Raw genomic sequence first — 18143 nt, 5'->3', positions numbered from 1 at the left:
TAAGGCACATCTTGTGTGGCTCACTACGCAGAAATAAGAATAAATAAATACAAAGTGCCACCTTTGCCCATATATAACATTTACCCCCTACTCTTTTTCTCTCTCGCCCCTGCTCTCGTCTACAAATAACATGCCCTGTAAACAGCACAACCTCTCACCGTGCAGTGGTGACTTTTGAGGGAATGTTGACTGCTAGGGGGTGTGGCCTGCGCCAGTAAAGTAACGCCTCCTATCTACCTCGTCCAATCACCTCTCCGGACACTCCCTTCGTGTCGTGCGGCGGGGAGGACTCGCTTCTCAGCGGGGCCTGGAGGGCGTGCGTGCTGACGTCACGCCCACTGTGGGACAGGGCTGGACTTGCAGCCCCAAGTGCTGCCTGAGTGTGTGGCGAGGAGACAGCAGGGCTGGACCCGCAGCTCCCCCTGCACCGGCTGCAGCTCCTCCTGCGTACACTGCAGCGCTACCAGCACAGACTGCAACTTCTTCTCTCCTAAGACTGCAGCATCCCTGCCCGGCTTCTGCCTCCACTCAAGCTGCTGCTTCCTGGCATTTTAAAACCTACATGCACATCTTCAAGTGCAACATCCCTGCTCAGGAATCAACTGTCATTATAGCAACTTTTCATTAAAACAATCAATCCTGCTTGGAGAACTGGGAACAAACTGCAGCACTACCGACAAGCTTCCACACTTCCTGCACTGCAGGAACCCCTCCGCCCTTCATAATATCCAACTCCCTGCGACATCTCTACGTGAGCCCCGATTCTGCCTGCAAAGACCAACCTACGACCTTCCTGCATTATCTTTAGCCGTGCCTACAGCATCCTGCATAAATAGGATTGGACGGTACCTGAACAGCTGAAGCCGCAACGCCTCTGTCTCAGATTCAAACTTGCCTGTACATCTCCAGCTGCAGCATAACTGCACATTCCCCAGCTGTACCAGCACAGCTCTTGACGGTGCATCGGTGCCCCAACTTCAACTTTACCTGCTCTCCTTGAGCTGTAGCATCTCCGCAAGCATTTCAACTCCGTCCGCACAGCTCTGCGGCATCTTTGCACACTTTTCAGCTCTGTCTGCAATCACTGCATACGGTTAAACTGCCAGCAGCGGCCCTGCCCAGGCCACAGCCCGGCTGCATCTTTCCTGCAGAGACCGTCCCTTCTTCTCTCCAGCACAGCTCAGCCTGCACAGCCCGAGCTGTGCACCCTGCGCAGACTGCCTGTCTGCCCGATGCTGGAGCTCAGCTTTCAGTGTCCTGTCCTGGGGGCGATGGGAGAACACCCCAAGAGTAAGTGCCTGACGCTCCCTCCCGCTTTCAGCCGCTGCTATTGTTTCCTGGGCGAGTTAAACTTGTTTTACTAAATTTGTCTTCTTTCAGAGCTGCCTCCCCGCTTTACAGCGTATGTTTTTTTCTTTATTTCAAACATCCCATTTCAAGAATGCGCTTTTGGTGTTTTTTTATGGCAACGTGCTCTCCGCACATTATTTTCGGCCGTTTGTTTTTGTTTGTACTGCTCTTGGCATTTATGCGTATGCTTCAAGCAGTCCAAAAACGCCCTATTTTGCCAGAAATGCGGGGTCCGTTATGTATAGCACAGTAACCCCCTCAAGATTACTTTCTATTCGAAGAGCTTTCTGAAGCTGCCGTGATTTACTGGGCACGGTGTGGAGGGGTGCCCTCGGATCACGGCATATAAACTGGTGGTGTCTGGCAGGCACCCCCCCCCCCCCCCCCAAGGAACTCCTTGCTGTGGGGGTCCCTCTGAGGGCTTCCACGTCTGTATCAAAGGAGGAGGCCACAATGCACTTCAGCTGATAAAGGCCACTACTTGGGGTGCAGTTGGGGAGTTTGTTTGTTTTTCTTCGGGTATGTAGCCTGGCTGTAAGGATGAAGGCTCGTGCTGTGTGGTGTATCTGGGGCCTGTCCGGATTTATTGAAGATTCTGGAGTAGTGCGCGCGCACACACACGTGGGTGGCAGGGGATGGAGCGGGGGTTACACGCTGACCTGTTCTGGTGAGGTGAGAGCTTCGCCCGATGTCTGACCTCTTTTTGTGAAGGGGTTGTCCGGGGTCTGACCTGTCTTGTTGGAGATGATGAGTTTAGGTCCAAGGGGTGTTACCAATCTCCCTGTAGGACCGGTGGATAGGGGGCAGAAAGGGCTGAACTGGGACCTGATGTGGATTACTGAAGAAGCAGAGGTTTGCCGTGGTTGGGGCGGAGGTCTTATGGTATGATGACTGGAGTCTGACCAGTCTTAACAGATGAAGAGGCCGGTGTGAGGAGTTGTTTCTTTGGGCTCAACACGCCGCCATAACTTCTGATGTGGAAGGCTGGTCAGAATCGATGGGATTTGGCCGGGGATGGGGTGCGGGGGGTTAACCTCACCAGCTGTCGCTGCAAGTGTGTGTTTGCAGAGTGGGGACTGGAGTGTCTGGAGTCTGACCCTGTCATTTCTTAGTGTGACGAGCACAAGACCTGCCCAGCATATACCCCCTCCTCCGTCTCTAGTTGCGAGAGTCGTGGGACAGTCCACAGTTTGGCCTTTCTGACTGAAGACGTGGAGGGGTCGAGAGAAGGGGACCTATTCGGTGTCTGACCTGTCTTTATGAAGAGATAGTGGTTTGCCTGAGCAGGGCCGAGTTGTGTGTGGTCCGGCCAGCCTTAGGGTGTGGGATGCACTTGATTGGACGTTTGGCCACTTTTGATCTAGATATGAATAGGCGGGGGAGATCCTTCTAGCTTTAGAGGTGCGTTTGGGGGGTGGCAGGGGCTGTAGCCTCCCACTAGCTCTGGGTATACAGTCGAGGGTTGATAGACGGTCCGAATATATGCGTGGAGGGTAGTGGGGGTCCGGGTCAGACACTCCAGCTCTAGGTGGGCCTGATGTGGGGAGCCCGGGTCAGACTCTCCAGCTCTGGGAGTGACTGGGGGGAGTCTGGGGAGCCTGGGCCAGTCTCTCCATCTCTAGGTGTGTCTGGGGGAGTGAGGGGAACCCGGGTCGAACACTCCAGCTCTAGGTGTGTCTGGAGGGTAGGGGAGGCCCGGGTCAGACTCTCCACCTCTAGAGTTCAGGAAGCCCGGGTCAGACTCTCCACCGCTAGCTGTGCCTAGGGGGGAGTTCAGGGAGCGCGGGTCAGTAGGGGGTGGGGAGCCCGGGGAGCCGGCCGGGGTCTGACCTCTCTGTTCCTTCCCCCTAGAGAAGCCCACCCTGGCCCTGTGCGTGGGCTGCGGCAGTCAGATCCACGACCCGTTCATCATGCGCGTGTCCCCGGACCTGGAGTGGCACGCAGCCTGCCTCAAGTGCGCCGAGTGCAGCCAGTACCTGGACGAGACGTGCACGTGCTTCGTGCGGGACGGGAAGACCTACTGTAAGAGGGACTACATCAGGTGAAGCGCCGCTCTGCGCCGAGGCCTCTCTGCGCTGCGCCCGCGCTGCGAGGGCCCTTTCATTGCATCCCCGCGCCCCCCGCACACCCCTTCAACTTAACCCCCTCGTGTCCCCTCTGCACAGTACCTGCGCTGGCGGTTCTTTCATTGCAACCCCCCACCCCTCTGTACCCCCATCAACTTAACCCCCTCATGACCTGCACTGCGCGGGGTCGTCTGTACATACAGCGTCACACACAGCCACACGAACACGACTTCTGCACAATCCCCTTCTTTGGGGCCCCGTCTGCACACCCCCTGTTCATACTTGCACAACCTTCACAGCCCCCGCGCTGTACGTCCCCGTACACAGAACAGCCAGCCCGGAAGAACGCCAAACACAGCCCCCTCTGCAGAGCTCCGTGCACAGCCCCCGTGCATACACCCGCTCCACAGACATCTCCCGGCACAGCCCCCGTGCATACACCCGCTCCACAGACATCTCCCTGCACAGCCCCCGTGCATACACCCGCTCCACAGACATCTCCCTGCACAGCCCCCGTGCATACACCCGCTCCACAGACATCTCCCGGCACAGCCCCCGTGCATACACCCGCTCCACAGACATCTCCCTGCACAGCCCCCGTGCATACACCCGCTCCCCAGACATCTCCCTGCACAGCCCCCGTGCATACACCCGCTCCACAGACATCTCCCGGCACAGCCCCCGTGCATACACCCGCTCCACAGACATCTCCCTGCACAGCCCCCGTGCATACACCCGCTCCACAGACATCTCCCGGCACAGCCCCCGTGCATACACCCGCTCCCCAGACATCTCCCTGCACAGCCCCCGTGCATACACCCGCTCCACAGACATCTCCCTGCACAGCCCCCGTGCATACACCCGCTCCCCAGACATCTCCCTGCACAGCCCCCGTGCATACACCCGCTCCCCAGACATCTCCCGGCACAGCCCCCGTGCATACACCCGCTCCACAGACATCTCCCTGCACAGCCCCCGTGCATACACCCGCTCCACAGACATCTCCCTGCACAGCCCCCGTGCATACACCCGCTCCACAGACATCTCCCTGCACAGAACCGTCTACACAACAGTGCACAGCTTCACAGTGTCACATGTGCATGAATCCCCACTGCACGACCCTTTCTAAACACACCTGTCTGCAAACCTCCACACACAAGAACCACACCTCACGTCTCTTACAGAGGCTCATTCTACACACGGCCCATCGGGGCACAAATCCACCAGCACAGCTCTTATTGTAGCACTCAGCCCCTTACCGCCAGAGGAAGACGCTGTCATCCCATCGCTGGGGCCCTGTGAAGTTACTACCCCTTTTCACACCCTGCTGCAGAGGCCTATACAACCTTCCCACACGCCGCCCCATCCCCGTGGCAAACACCGACGAGCACAGTCGCCTCTGCCCCAACTCCTCTTCAAAGCCTCTCTCTGCCAACCCCCTCTAGGTTAGGATGTCTGTCACACTTCTGAGGTCCAATCTTTTACATAACACCGGTGAACATCTTTCTCGAGCGTGCCTCTGGTCTGTTTGCCTTGTGGTGTGTGCAGTGGCGTGCACGTCCCGTGATGAGCCCAGTGGTCTGCGCAGCCTGAGATGTGTAGAGTGGTCAGTTTGTGTCCGGTGATTTGTGTATTGGTCTCCATGTCCTGTTGTGGGCGGTTTGGTCTGCGCGTGGGACTGTGGTGCGTGGATCGCCTGCGTGGCCGGCCTTTGTGTCCTACCACTGTGCCGTGGCCTGCAGGCCAAGTGTCACTGCTGCGTTATAGCCGCTGAAGTTGGTGTGTCCGCCTGTAATTGACGTTTAAATGTCACAGCATTTGTGAGGTATTCAGCTATTTTTTGCAGGGCTCTATTAACCAGAAAACACAAAAATTCTGCGTGAACGCTTTGGAGCAGACAGTTTGCTCTCAGCAGTAGCACTCGTGGGTAATTCATCTAATGTACATATTAATTTTTATTTGCATTAAAAGGAAAGGGAGTAGCCTCACCGTATTGCGAACTCATGCTTTAGGGAAGCGTTTTCTTTTTTGGTTAGCAGTATAGCAACATGGAAATGAAGGCTCTTCATCGCCATGTGCAAAAAACAATCGGCGAATAAGGGATCTTCTTGTAGCGCCACGTTTGAGGCTAATGTTTAAAAAAGACTCTGTTTTTTCAAATCCCACTGTTTTGCCATAATAGAAGAGGGTCACCTAGCAGGACAGCTGAAAGTGTTTTGTTTTTGAGCACATAATACGCCATGTTGAAGAGGTGACCGCTTGTCTGGGCTGTCATAATGTGATTTGCTTTATCTGCGCCTTTTCTGTGTTACTGCTTACCCCAGACGCCCAAATATTACCTTCGAAACAAAACTGAACTTCAGATTAGTCACCCACACTCGTCTCTGTTGTTAATAACTATATTTACTGATATAGCGCTTCATACGAGACTTCTGCCGTTTTTGTAGCGCTGTAAGCGGCAGGTGTTAGTATTGCCCGCGTAAAAAAGACGTGCCCCTATGATGATTTTTCCCCTATTTGTTTCGCGACTAATATCATTACTATTTTTGAATGTCCAGTTTATAACTGCGTCAATAAATCTTTGCAGTTTGAACGCCAGTCAGATTCTTTTATGGGTGTGTCGCGCGGACAGTAGTTTTGGAGGTGACACATCATTTATCCGCGGGTTCGCAGGCCACAAATTTGGGTTGTGTAAACCTCTCGCGTCCTGGTGAGCCGACCGCAGGCTGCGTCTGTTGTGCCCCTCATTACAAGCGCCAACCCCCCTCCGGTCCCCCCGATTAGTTTGCACATCTAATGCGTATTTCACGAAGTGTGGTATTGATTTTAAGCAAAGCCAGGTTGGCTGTTTTACGCCACAGTGATGCGTAATATCTCGCGAGAGATCAGTATCTCCATGGGGTATATTTTGGAGTACTAAACGACTCGCCCCGAGGGTCGCGGTGAGGTTACGAGGGGGAGCCAGAAACGCTCTTTAAAACTAGAGGCATCGGAGAGCCGGCTTGGTCTGGCTAAACTAGCTTTAAATTCGGCCAGTTTGAAACTTGCAGGGCACCAGCGTAAGTGGTCTGAACCGCTGATGCTGTGATCAGAAGAACCGACCATCAGAGTGCGGCGTTGCACTTTCAACACCTTTAAAATTGCACTTTTCTTCTAAAGTGTTGTTAGATTTTTTGTTTGATGCTACTCAGATTAAAGCTCAATTGGTTCAGATGATATTTTTGCAGCTGTAATACCCTAATAAAAATGAACGCTGATGAGCAGCATTCTATATGTAAAATTATTTGTAAATTGTAGTTCTTTCTGTGCAGTGTGTGCTTGTGTGTAGTGTTCAAATTAGGTGTATCGCCTACTATGTGTGTCTGTGATGGCATTCCCCACTTCTAATAGCACTTTAAAATACTGCATTAAAACATACGTCATATTGTTTCCTAAAAGCAAAAAAGTTCAACTGCATAAGCAAACGCAATCCAAATTGAAATGCAGAGCTTTTACACTGCAGCATTACATGTGCAGTCTTAAAAATAAACATCCGTGTTATTCGAAGAAACATATGCCGTATACGCTAGATAAAAAATATACACCAAAAACAAACCACAATCGGCCATAAAGGGAAAATATTAGTTTCTTAAAAGTGTCAGCTTTGGAAGACCATTCATAGTTTTTTTACAGTCGATTTTCCTTAAAACAGTATTAGGCCGGTCACTCGCTAATGAAAATGAAAGGTGGTTGCAGTTCTGCGTCACTACCCTTGAAATGAAAATCCATTTTATCCTCATGTCCTGTCTTCTTGGTAATATACCGGAATAAATAGTATATGTAATTTAGAGACCGTAATTAGTTTTTCGCTGTTAAAATTAACGTGGCTTTAGATTGAAGGACCAATTTGAATGTTAATGCATTGCTTACCTTTTAGGAAAGAGACGCCCACACAGTGTTCTTTTCACTAGTGTGTACTAAAATTCCAAAACCTATACACTCAGTATTTTTCATTTTTGGGGCGCAATTTCACTACAAAAATAACATGAAAGCGTAGTGAACAGGCTCTAAATATTACAGTTAAACCGCATAGCAAGAGGGTGGAATTGCCTTGGTACAACCGATGTGAATTTTTGATGAGTTTATAGTGCAATTAAGAGAAATGGTATTTAAAGTGCTGTATTTATGTGGCTTTTCTGCTCGGTGCTGAGCCTGTCGAAAACCGCAACATATGTTCTTATAGTTCTGCTCCGTTGTGTGTGTTTTGTTTAATAGTGTGGTGTTTTGCAGCGTTTTGTTCTTTTGAATTTGTGGTTTAGTGTTTTTGTGGTGGTCCTGTGTTGGGAGTAGGTATCTCTAGTATTTTTGAACGATGTCACTTTGTGCTGTCAGAGTGTGGGTACTAATGCACCATTTTTGGAGAGATCCCGCCTGTTGCGTGTTTTTTTTTTTTTTTAATGCAGTATTTTTGTAGTTGCTCTGTGTCGTGGGTATGCTTCTACTAATGCAGGTATTTTTGCAAAATTTATTTCTGTGCTGTATCTAATAGTGCGTCATTTTGTAATCGCTGTGTGTGTTTTTTGTGTGTCCAACATGGCAGTATGCAGCACACATTTCTACTGAGTTCCTAACAGTCCGCTATTTTTCAGTTTCCTTGTATATTACCATTATGCGGATAACGTTGTGATATTTTTGCTGAGTTACTCTTTGTGTGTGCGACTGTATTGTGTTATTATAGTGCGGTGATTTTTTTTTTGTAGGGCTCCTCTCTTTGTTTTGAGTGTCAGTAGCTGTGCAGTATCTCTGAAGAATCCTCATCTGTTTTGTGAGTGCACGCCAAACAAAGCAGCATTTTGCAACTATTTGAGCAGTGTTTTCTTCGGGTCCCTTTCTGTTTTTTGGGCGTGTATTGAAGACTACGGGTTAACTGTGGAGCGGCGCTGTGTGGTATTCCCAGAGGCCGTGCGGTGGGATTTGCGTGGGATGGATGCATAAATGGAAAACACGATGGAAAGTTGTCTACAGCGCCCTGTGAGACCCTCAGACCACCCGATACCTTCCACCGTGTAGCTTCATACGCCCCCGCCTCCCTATGCCTGTCACCGTGTAGCCCACCACAGTGCGCTGAATAGTGCCCGGGCCCTGCCGGGCCACGCTGCTCGTAGGTGGGCAGTTTTCAGTGCTCAGCCTGAACAGGAGATGCACTGTCTGGGAGCGTGCGGGCATAGAGAGACACTGTCTGCATTCACTGCTTAAAGGTATACTGGACAGTGCAAGGGCACAAGTGATCTGCACAGCTAGTATTGACCGGTTGAATCATTTTGTCACACAGACCCAGGCCCCTGACACTCATCCCTGAATCCCCAGCCCCTTCCGGATGAGGTGCACTCACTGTGGCCTGGGGTGTACCATGAGTGACAGTGAGGTTGGTGTGTGGGTTTTGTTACCCTGGCCCAGGCCCCTGACGTTAAGCCCTGACTCACCCTCTCTCCCAGGGTCCTCGGGGTGACGTGCACTCACTGTGACCTGAGAGTTGCCAGGAGTGACAGTGAGGTCGATGTGTGGGTTTTGTCACACTGCTCCCGCCCCCTGACATTTAGCCATTGAGGAGCTTTGTGAGTTCACAGGCTATCCAAGGTGAAGTGAGCGCAGCGTGGCCTGGGATTATCCAGTCGTGGCAGTGAGGTTGGTGCAGTGGTGCGTGAGCTGTGTTGTCACTCTGTGCATACCTCCTGACTTTCATGCTCGACTACCCCCTCCCCCTCTTCAGGTGCTCGTAGTGCTGCACAGATGGCGGTGTGTGACTTTGCCGTTGTCACGCTGATCTCTGGCGCTCGGCTCAGGCCTCCTCAGGGTCAGGCGCACACAGCGCTGCCCGCCATTGTCCTGCGGTGAAGGCGGCGCTGCGTGGGAGGTTGTGGCCCTGGCCGCTGACAGCCAGCCCCTCTCCCGTGCTCTGCGCGCATTGCCGAGGCCTGATAAGTGCGTGCGCTTGTCATTCTGGGCCGCGGCACTCATCCCGTCCCCGACGCATGTTACTTGCAGTGAGGGTGCTGAGGCGGGAGTGCTTGTCTTTCTGGCCTATCACACTTACTAGCCCCAATTCCCTTCCTGCCTCCTCGGGGTGAGGTGCACTCCCTGAGGCCTGTTACCTGCAGTGGGGACGCTGTGGTGGCAACGAGACCAGGGCGCTGTGGTGCGTGAGGTGCACTCACCGAGGCCTGCTACCTGCAGTGGGGACGCTGTGGTGGGCGAGGTGCACTCACTGAGGCCTGTTACTTGCAATGAGGGCGCTGTTGCGTGGGTGATTGTTCTTCTGGTCCACCACCTTTAACTCATCCTTCCTCACCCCCTCCTAGGCTCCTCGATGTGAGGTGAGCAGTGGGGGCGCTGTGGTGTGTGAGGTGCACTCACCGAGACCTGTTACTTGCAGTGGGGCGCTGTGGTGGATGAGGTGCACTTGTCACCGACGGTGCTGTGGTGTGAGTGCTTCTCCTTCTGGCCCATCACACGCACCCATCTCAAACTCCTTCACCGCCCCCCCCCCACCCATCCCCTTCCTGCCTCCTCGGGGTGAGGTGCACTCCCTGAGGCCTGTTACCTGCAGTGGGGACGCTGTGGTGGGCGAGGTGCACTCACTGAGGCCTGTTACTTGCAGTGGGGGTGCTGTGGTGGCAACGAGACCAGGGCGCTGTGGTGCGTGAGGTGCACTCACCGAGGCCTGCTACCTGCAGTGGGGACGCTGTGGTGGGCGAGGTGCACTCACTGAGGCCTGTTACTTGCAGTGGGGGTGCTGTGGTGGTCGAGGTGCACTCACTGAGAGCTGTTACTTGCAGTGGGGGCGCTGTGGTGGGCGAGGTGCACTCACTGAGAGCTGTTACTTGCAGTGGGGGCGCTGTGGTGTGTGAGGTGCACTCACTGAGGCCTGTTACTGGCAACGAGACCAGGGCGCTGTGGTGCGTGAGGTGCACTCACTGAGGCCTGTTACTTGCAGTGGGGGCGCTGTGGTGGTTGAGGTGCGCTCGCTGAGGCCTATTACCTGCAGTGGGGGCGCTGTGGTGTGTGAGGTGCACTCACTGAGGCCTGCTACTCGCAGTGGGGATGCTGTGGTGTGTGAGGTGCACTCACCGAGACCTGTTATTTGCAGTGGGGCGCTGTGGTGGATGAGGTGCACTCCCTGAGGCCTGTTACCTGCAGTGGTGCTATGGTGGGTGAAATGCATTCATTGAGGCCTGTTACTTGCAGTGGGACGCTGTAGTATGTGAGGTGCACTCACTGAGAGCTGTTACTGGCAGTGGGGGATGAGGTGCACTCCCTAAGGCCTGTTACCTGCAGCGGTGCTCTGGTGGGTGAAATGCATTCAGTGAGGCCTGTTACTTGCAGTGGGGGCGCTGTGGTGGATGAGGTGCACTCACTGAGGCCTGTTACTTGCAGTGGGGGCGCTGTGGTGGTTGAGGTGCACTCACTGAGGCCTGTTACTTGCAGTGGGGGCGCTGTGGTGGTTGAGGTGCACTCACTGAGGCCTGTTACTTGCAGTGGGGGCGCTGTGGTGCGTGAGGTGCACTCGCCGAGGCCTGTGACTTGCATTGGGGCGCTGTGGTGCGTGAGGTGCGCTCACTGAGGCCTGTTACTTGCAGTGGGGGCGCTGTGGTGCGTGAGGTGCGCTCGCTGAGGCCTGTTACTTGCAGTGGGGGCGCTGTGGTGCGTGAGGTGCACTCGCCGAGGCCTGTGACTTGCATTGGGGCGCTGTGGTGCGTGAGGTGCGCTCGCTGAGGCCTGTTACTTGCAGTGGGGGCGCTGTGGTGCGTGAGGTGCACTCGCCGAGGCCTGTGACTTGCATTGGGGCGCTGTGGTGCGTGAGGTGCGCTCACTGAGGCCTGTTACTTGCAGTGGGGGCGCTGTGGTGCGTGAGGTGCGCTCGCTGAGGCCTGTTACTTGCAGTGGGGGCGCTGTGGTGCGTGAGGTGCACTCGCCGAGGCCTGTGACTTGCATTGGGGCGCTGTGGTGCGTGAGGTGCGCTCACTGAGGCCTGTTACTTGCAGTGGGGGCGCTGTGGTGCGTGAGGTGCACTCGCCGAGGCCTGTGACTTGCATTGGGGCGCTGTGGTGCGTGAGGTGCGCGCTTGCCCTTCTGACCCCTGACACTCATCCCTTCTCCGCCTCTCCCTCCCAGGCTCTTCGGGGTGAAGTGCGCGCAGTGCGGCCTGGGATTCTCCAGCAGTGACCTGGTGATGCGGGCCCGGGAGCGCGTCTACCACATGGAGTGCTTCCGGTGCTCGCTCTGCAGCCGCCAGCTGCTCCCCGGCGACGAGTTCTGCCTGCGGGAGCACGAGCTCCTGTGCCGGGCCGAGCACGGCCTCCTGGACCGGGGGCAGGCCGAGAGCCCGCCCAGCCCCAGCAGCCCGGGGCCCCTGCAGGGCGGCAGGGCCCTGCACCTCACAGGTAAGGCCGAAGTCTGCACTGTCTGCAATGCACCGCGTACAGCATCCTCTACCGAGCTTTGGGCTGGCACCACATGCACACAGTGCACTGTACAGTACCGTGCATCACACACACAGCACAGTGCACTACAAAACAGCCCACACATAAACCGCTTCGTGCATTGTACAGCATGCAAGTTGCACTGCCTCATGCAAAACCTTATACATTTCTGTAAAGTACCCTGCTTGGTATGCACTGTGCCCGGTATAACATGCACATACAGGCAAATCACCCTGCATCCCACTGCTCCGTACACACCATGCTATGCTTCTGCGACGGGTCCTCCTCTGCATTTCACAGCACCCTGCATTGTACACACACTGCACTTACTTTAGAGCATACTGCACTGCACCACACACACGTAACAGCACCTTTCACTGCTCCAAACACACTATGCGTCGGCGACGGGCCCTCCTCTGCAGTGCACAGCGCCCTGCATTATAGTGCACTGTTCTTATAATGTTCAATGCCCTGCACTAATATAGGCCAAGCGCCTTGGATCTCTCCGACAGACAGTCGGGTGAACAAAACCTTAACTGCACTCTGTGCACAACACCTCTCACTGTATCACGCATGCACTGATCCATGCACCGCACGCAGCTGGGACAGCAACATTGCATCGATACTCAGGTACACGCACTTCTCAGATAAACTGCTAAACTTACAGAAAACAGCCAGCTCGGGGTTCTGAAGCCGAAGCTCCATTGCTTTGTAAATGTCACTAGACTTTATTATTTTGAAATAAGCATTCTTTGGTTTCAGATTATTTGAATTCCACAATTAATTGGAATTCCCATCTTTTACAAAACTTATTGAAATGATTTCTATTCATGACCTCTTTCTCATGAACTGCGGTTTTGAAATCTCTGCTGTGAGAATAGGGACAAATATATATGTGACACACTTTTTGAGTTGCCCCTTTCGCCTCCAGAGTGAGGAGTTTTGATGGTTGCAAACGTTTGTTAATACATTGTTTTCTTCAGTTCCCTTTGTTTTAATCACAATACTACAACTTTGAAGCATATACATACATTGTTTGGAATGTGTTTCAGATTCGGACTACGGCTATTTTCACATCTTTAAAATGTGCTCGAGATATAATCACTTCATGAACTAAATCAATAAGCGATGCACTTAACTCTGATGCTCATGGATGTGCATATCAATACACATTTAGCATAATTAGGAAACAGTGTAATCGATGTGATTTTATTTAAACGTGCGTATTTAACACCATGTACACACACATTTATGTGGTAAAAGAAATAAGGATGTTTCTAAGTTTTATAAAGCAGAATGTTTTACTACATACTTTGTTTATACTTGTGGTATTTATATGTATTGATTTAGTAAGGCATATGAATATAGATATACCTACACCTGTGTCTATCTCTATCCCTGTATCTAATTTTTTATAGGTGTATCTAGATATATATGCATATATTATTACAGCCAATAAAACTAAATTCAGCCCAATAACGCTTTTTATTTGGAGTGAGTGTACTAGTCAGCACACGTATTGCTGCAGTGCAAAGACAAATTCTGTGTTATTACACGGTGCACCCTAAATGACTTTAGAAATGCCTACTTATTGCCTGGTTTATTCCATGTTACAATGACTTTATAGAGGAAGGCATCTAAGCTACTACTCTTAAGGTGTGCTTGAGGGGAATTTGATGTAACCTCTGTGCTGCGGTTCTGTTTCATAACTTTGTAACTTCTCTACGTGTAAAACTTAGCACAGAGGTTCTTGGATCCCTGAGAGTCCGCAACTGTTTAGAACATTAAATAATTTTAGCAGATTAATATACAAAAACGCAAAATGAAAAAATATAAACGATCAGGAAATGTGAGGGAACTAAGAATCAGAGGCTAAGCATTAAGTTGGTAGCCTCAGCTTGATTCGTGGGAGCATCTTAGCAAACAGAGAACCTCAAATGAAGTGCTCACATGTACCGGCGAAAAGACAGCATGCATTAGGAGCAAAAAAAGCCAAATTGATACGCTAGAGTATAGCATAGCACATCGTCATTAAAAAATTAAATAACATATTGAAAGTTCCAACTTTCTCGTTAAAATTAAACTTCTGGTTTTTGTATATTTATTGTTTGAGAATTAAAAAATATGTCTGAATTTGTGTAATGGTGTACACTTGTTGCTGTATTTTTTCTGTATTATTTTTAAATTAAAACCAGAGAGATTGCTTAGGCAGGGTCCCCGGCTTCCAGATGTGATTCAGTTGGAGTCCACAGAAGTCAGATGGTTAAGAAGCGCTGGTCTAATATAAGTGATACCTGCAACTTATTGTTGTGGCAGTGATTGATGCTTCTTATCTCGAAAGTCATTGATCTCCTCAAAAACTGAGCAATAGTAATAAATAGCATATTTCAGACTACCGGTAGAAGACATTTATATGTGAACCTATATATTATTATTTCCTACATGGGTATTTTATATATTTGTAATATTAGCTTGTATAGTTTCAGCAATCACCTCATAGGAAAATAATCTAACAGTACACATGTATTAACTGACAGACACGTTTAACAAAAGCATACATTATCATGCGTCACAACCTTAAAAAGCATTGGCCGAAAGTTATAATCAACATTTAAAAACTGCTCATTGTATTAAATAGCATATCCCATCCACAGTCAGTGCTCTAGTTGGTTTTCCTCTGTATCTCTGATATTAAATGCAGGAAGGTAGATAGTCAAATAACAGTGGCCAGAAATGTCCACACACACCTAATATTGCGTTACTTCGCACATTTGTTATACAGTATGAAATCTTTGATTAGTATTGAACAAACATCACATATTTAAGCAGACGTGCTTTTGTAGAGGTGGTTTGAAATGTAGGGAACTTTTCTTAAGCATTTCAGAAGTTATACCAGACACTGGATGTTGTATTCCCTCCGGCAGTGGCAAAGCTAACCACTATAGTGGCCCTCCGGCACCTCAGCGCTATACACCCGTGCATATTTTGTATGCTTTTGATGGGTTGTGTTGAGCCCTATTCCAGCTTCTCATTGGTGGTCTGTGAGTGTGCCTGAGGGATTGATTTTCCATGTCAGGGGTCTGTCTCTATAGCACCCTTACTTCTGCAGCCCCCCATTCAGTAGTTGTTGGGAACAGTCGTGCACCCCAATCCCTCAGTCCCCACTCTCATACAACACCACCTCACACTGCCTCACTCGGTTACAGGGATTTGTGTATGGGCCCGTGTTTTCGAGGTGTTTTGTTGGCACACACCAAAAACCAGGCGCATACTGGATGCATCGTGCCAATACCAATGAGCAAGCTGTATTTTTCCTTAAGCTGCATATTTTTTCTGCAAAAGTGACTTATTCTGTAATAAAAGTACTTGTGTGTTTACAATGGTGTGTCTTCAGACACGGGCGTGGCTGCTCTGACACACAATCGACGCAGGCACACTAAATAAATATACACAAACACGTACATAAACTTTTAATTCATACACACATGAAGTTAAACTAGTATTAAATTAACTGTCAGGGTGGCTCAGTGATTTAAATGCTCGCAGCTCCCAAGTTGGAGCCATGGCCAACTCTGTCTCTCGGTGTTTCCGAGGTCTGTAAATTAAGTACCATTAACATGGTAGACTGAGGTATGAGGCGACCTGCAAACCAGACCATTATCACACATATACACATCTATGCCCTATTAATATACATCATTTAATGTAGGTAAGCACATAGTACACATGTATACAGTTACTTTAAGCACAAAGATATTTGCCTCACACACACAGCATGTTTTTTATAGGAGTAAATCGTAGAACAATAACACACAAACTACAAATATACAGAGATTTATAATTTGTTAGTGTACGTATATGTATGTTGTTAACACACTTGTGTATATCTGTGTGCAATGTCCTGTAATAACCATACGGACAGATACGTTTATATAGTATTTATTAACCTATATAAAGACAGTGTCTTTAACAGTAAATATACAGAAATTCTGGTAATATGTATACCATCACACACAGCAATGGTTCCCAACCTTTTGACTTCTGCCGATTCCCACTTTATCATTACTGGAACCCGGGGACCCCCACTGAATCATTATTGGAATCTGGTGATCCCGAATCTGGGGACCCCGGCTTATAAATTGTCAATGATTTTGATTATAAAAAATACACACAAAATACAGAAACAAGCATTCATCAAACGCATACACAAATGCTAACACAATTTATTTAATTTGCAAACAAATAAAAATTGTAAAGAATTTTAATCGGAAGGTTCGAGCTTTCCTATATTCATTTGAAGCCACACATAGTTCATACTATATTTTATTTGTTGCACATGCACTGCTCGTAGAAATCAATCTGAGGATTCCAATTTAATTTTTAGCCACGAGTTTCAAATTATTTGACATTTATGGTACATTTTAAAATGTTTAGTTGCACATTTAGCCACTTTATTTATATACAGTTTTATTAATCTCTTAATATTATTTAATTTTCTAAGCAGTTGCGGACCCCCCAGAGGTCCCTGGACCACAGGTTGGGAACCACTGACATCCAGCATTAGACTACATGCATATACCCCACTAATCGTGTCTCTCACTCTCCACATAACTCTCTCACTTTTACGCTCTCGCTCAGAACATAACAGATGTTCTCAACAACAGAAAAAAAATATTCATTGCTGTTACGGTCGAAATTTACAACATAATTTCTAGATGGTGAATTTTCCGTGGCAGGGAGGATGGTTCTCTGAAGCTCCCTGGTGGGTCATGTGTTAAAGGAATGGTCTAACCCGGGATGGCCCTGGCTGACACCATGTTACCGCATGAATCCACAGCATTAACCCTCACAGTGCTTCAAAAGCAGCCCTTCAGCCCCAGAACACCACTCCCCACATCTGCCCAACACTAGCCCCCATTGCCCCACAGCCCTACTTACTCAAGTCTCACACTAGCCATGCAGCTTCTCAAAGTAGCCCTTACAGCCCACAACACTAGCACACGTGGCCCAGCAACACGCCATCTCACGGCCACACAACAGAAGAACTCAGTGAAACCACATGACTTGACGCCAGAGCCCAACACAACTAGGTCTCATACTAGTCCCCAAGCCCAACAGAACTAGTCTCCATAGCTCCAAACAACTAGCCAAATCCACTCCCGTAATACAATACTGCCAGCATCATGAGGCTGGCATTCACTGTCCATGCAACGCCAACCCTGGCAGCAACACAACACATGCTGCGCTGGCTCACAGCACAGGACTTCAGAAACCACAATACTAGCCTTCTTAGTTGCTCCACAGCTGCTCACAACATGTAGGCACATCTGGTCAGTTATTGATTAGAAACAGTATGCAAATAGTCCATGTTCTTAGTATTTTGGGTCATTTTAAGGACATTTAAGTACACTTCTCGGAAGCCCCACTGTGCAGGTTTAGTTCTCAGTATCTGCATCAGCTTCGAGGAGAACTCACTGAGTGAACACTGAAGGCTGTTGCACACCCCCTTCTGTTGTCAATCCCCAAAAGGCTCATTCTTAGCCAGCTGAAGTTACAGATGTTTAATTGTGCATCTGAAGCAGAGCACGTGCAGAGTATGGCGAGCAGTACTCTTCCCCCCCCCCCCCCCAACCCAGACCTGTCCTCACCCAGACCAAGGAGCCTCAAATGAATTCAGTACAATAATCCAATGCAGTGATCCTATGTGAGTAGCATGCATGATTCACAATGGTTACCTAAGTAAATGCCCAGAATACACAAACTAGCACATTCTCTAGAGCGTGTTAATTTCAGTTTCTGGAGATTTTCAAGCCCATGTTTTTTTATGCAGTCTCTCTCTTGCTCGGTGACACGCATAGGCATATTTTGCTTCCCCTCTGCTGTTGCTGGCAGGCCTTCATGGACGAGGCATAGTTTTTCTTATTCAGTTTTACTGGAACAAGTATTGCTTTCTCTGGCTGTCTTTGTAGGTGGGGCAGGGCTGGAGAAAGTGTGTGTCATGTTCTACCTCCCCTGGGACACGCTAATGACAGTTTCTATAATTGTTGGGTTTGTGGTATGGACTTTGGTGACCAGTCTCTATTTCCATCCCGTGCCACCCATCTTGCTTTCGGTGAGTGTTTGTCTGTGATTTTGGTATTCGACCACATTGAGGTATCCTACAAGCTAAGTTTAGTCCAAGTAATTTGTAACATTCAAGTTTGTTGTATTATACTAAAGGCGTGTGTCAGCACTTCTTCTTCAGGGCCTTTTCTAAATAGATGAGACA

General features: G+C 49.7%; 1 protein-coding gene across 2 annotated transcripts in view; it reads left to right on the top strand.

The window, feature by feature from the left end:
- Positions 1–364: 364 nt before the first annotated feature.
- The window catches only part of ISL2 (ISL LIM homeobox 2), a 92575-nt gene continuing 74796 nt past the window's right edge, over positions 365–18143 (top strand). Inside the window, exons 1-3 of one of the 2 annotated variants that reach the window (XM_069222027.1) lie at positions 365–1290; positions 3202–3391; positions 11568–11836. In XM_069222027.1, the coding sequence (XP_069078128.1) occupies positions 1233–1290; positions 3202–3391; positions 11568–11836 (517 nt within the window). In that variant the 5' untranslated portion in view covers positions 365–1232. The remainder of the gene's footprint in view (positions 1291–3201; positions 3392–11567; positions 11837–18143) is intronic. The other variant, XM_069222026.1, reaches the window with a different exon arrangement.

Source organism: Pleurodeles waltl, chromosome 3_1 (assembly GCF_031143425.1).
Source record: "Pleurodeles waltl isolate 20211129_DDA chromosome 3_1, aPleWal1.hap1.20221129, whole genome shotgun sequence".
NCBI lineage: Eukaryota > Metazoa > Chordata > Amphibia > Caudata > Salamandridae > Pleurodeles > Pleurodeles waltl.
This window is presented reverse-complemented; position numbering and strand designations above follow the sequence as displayed.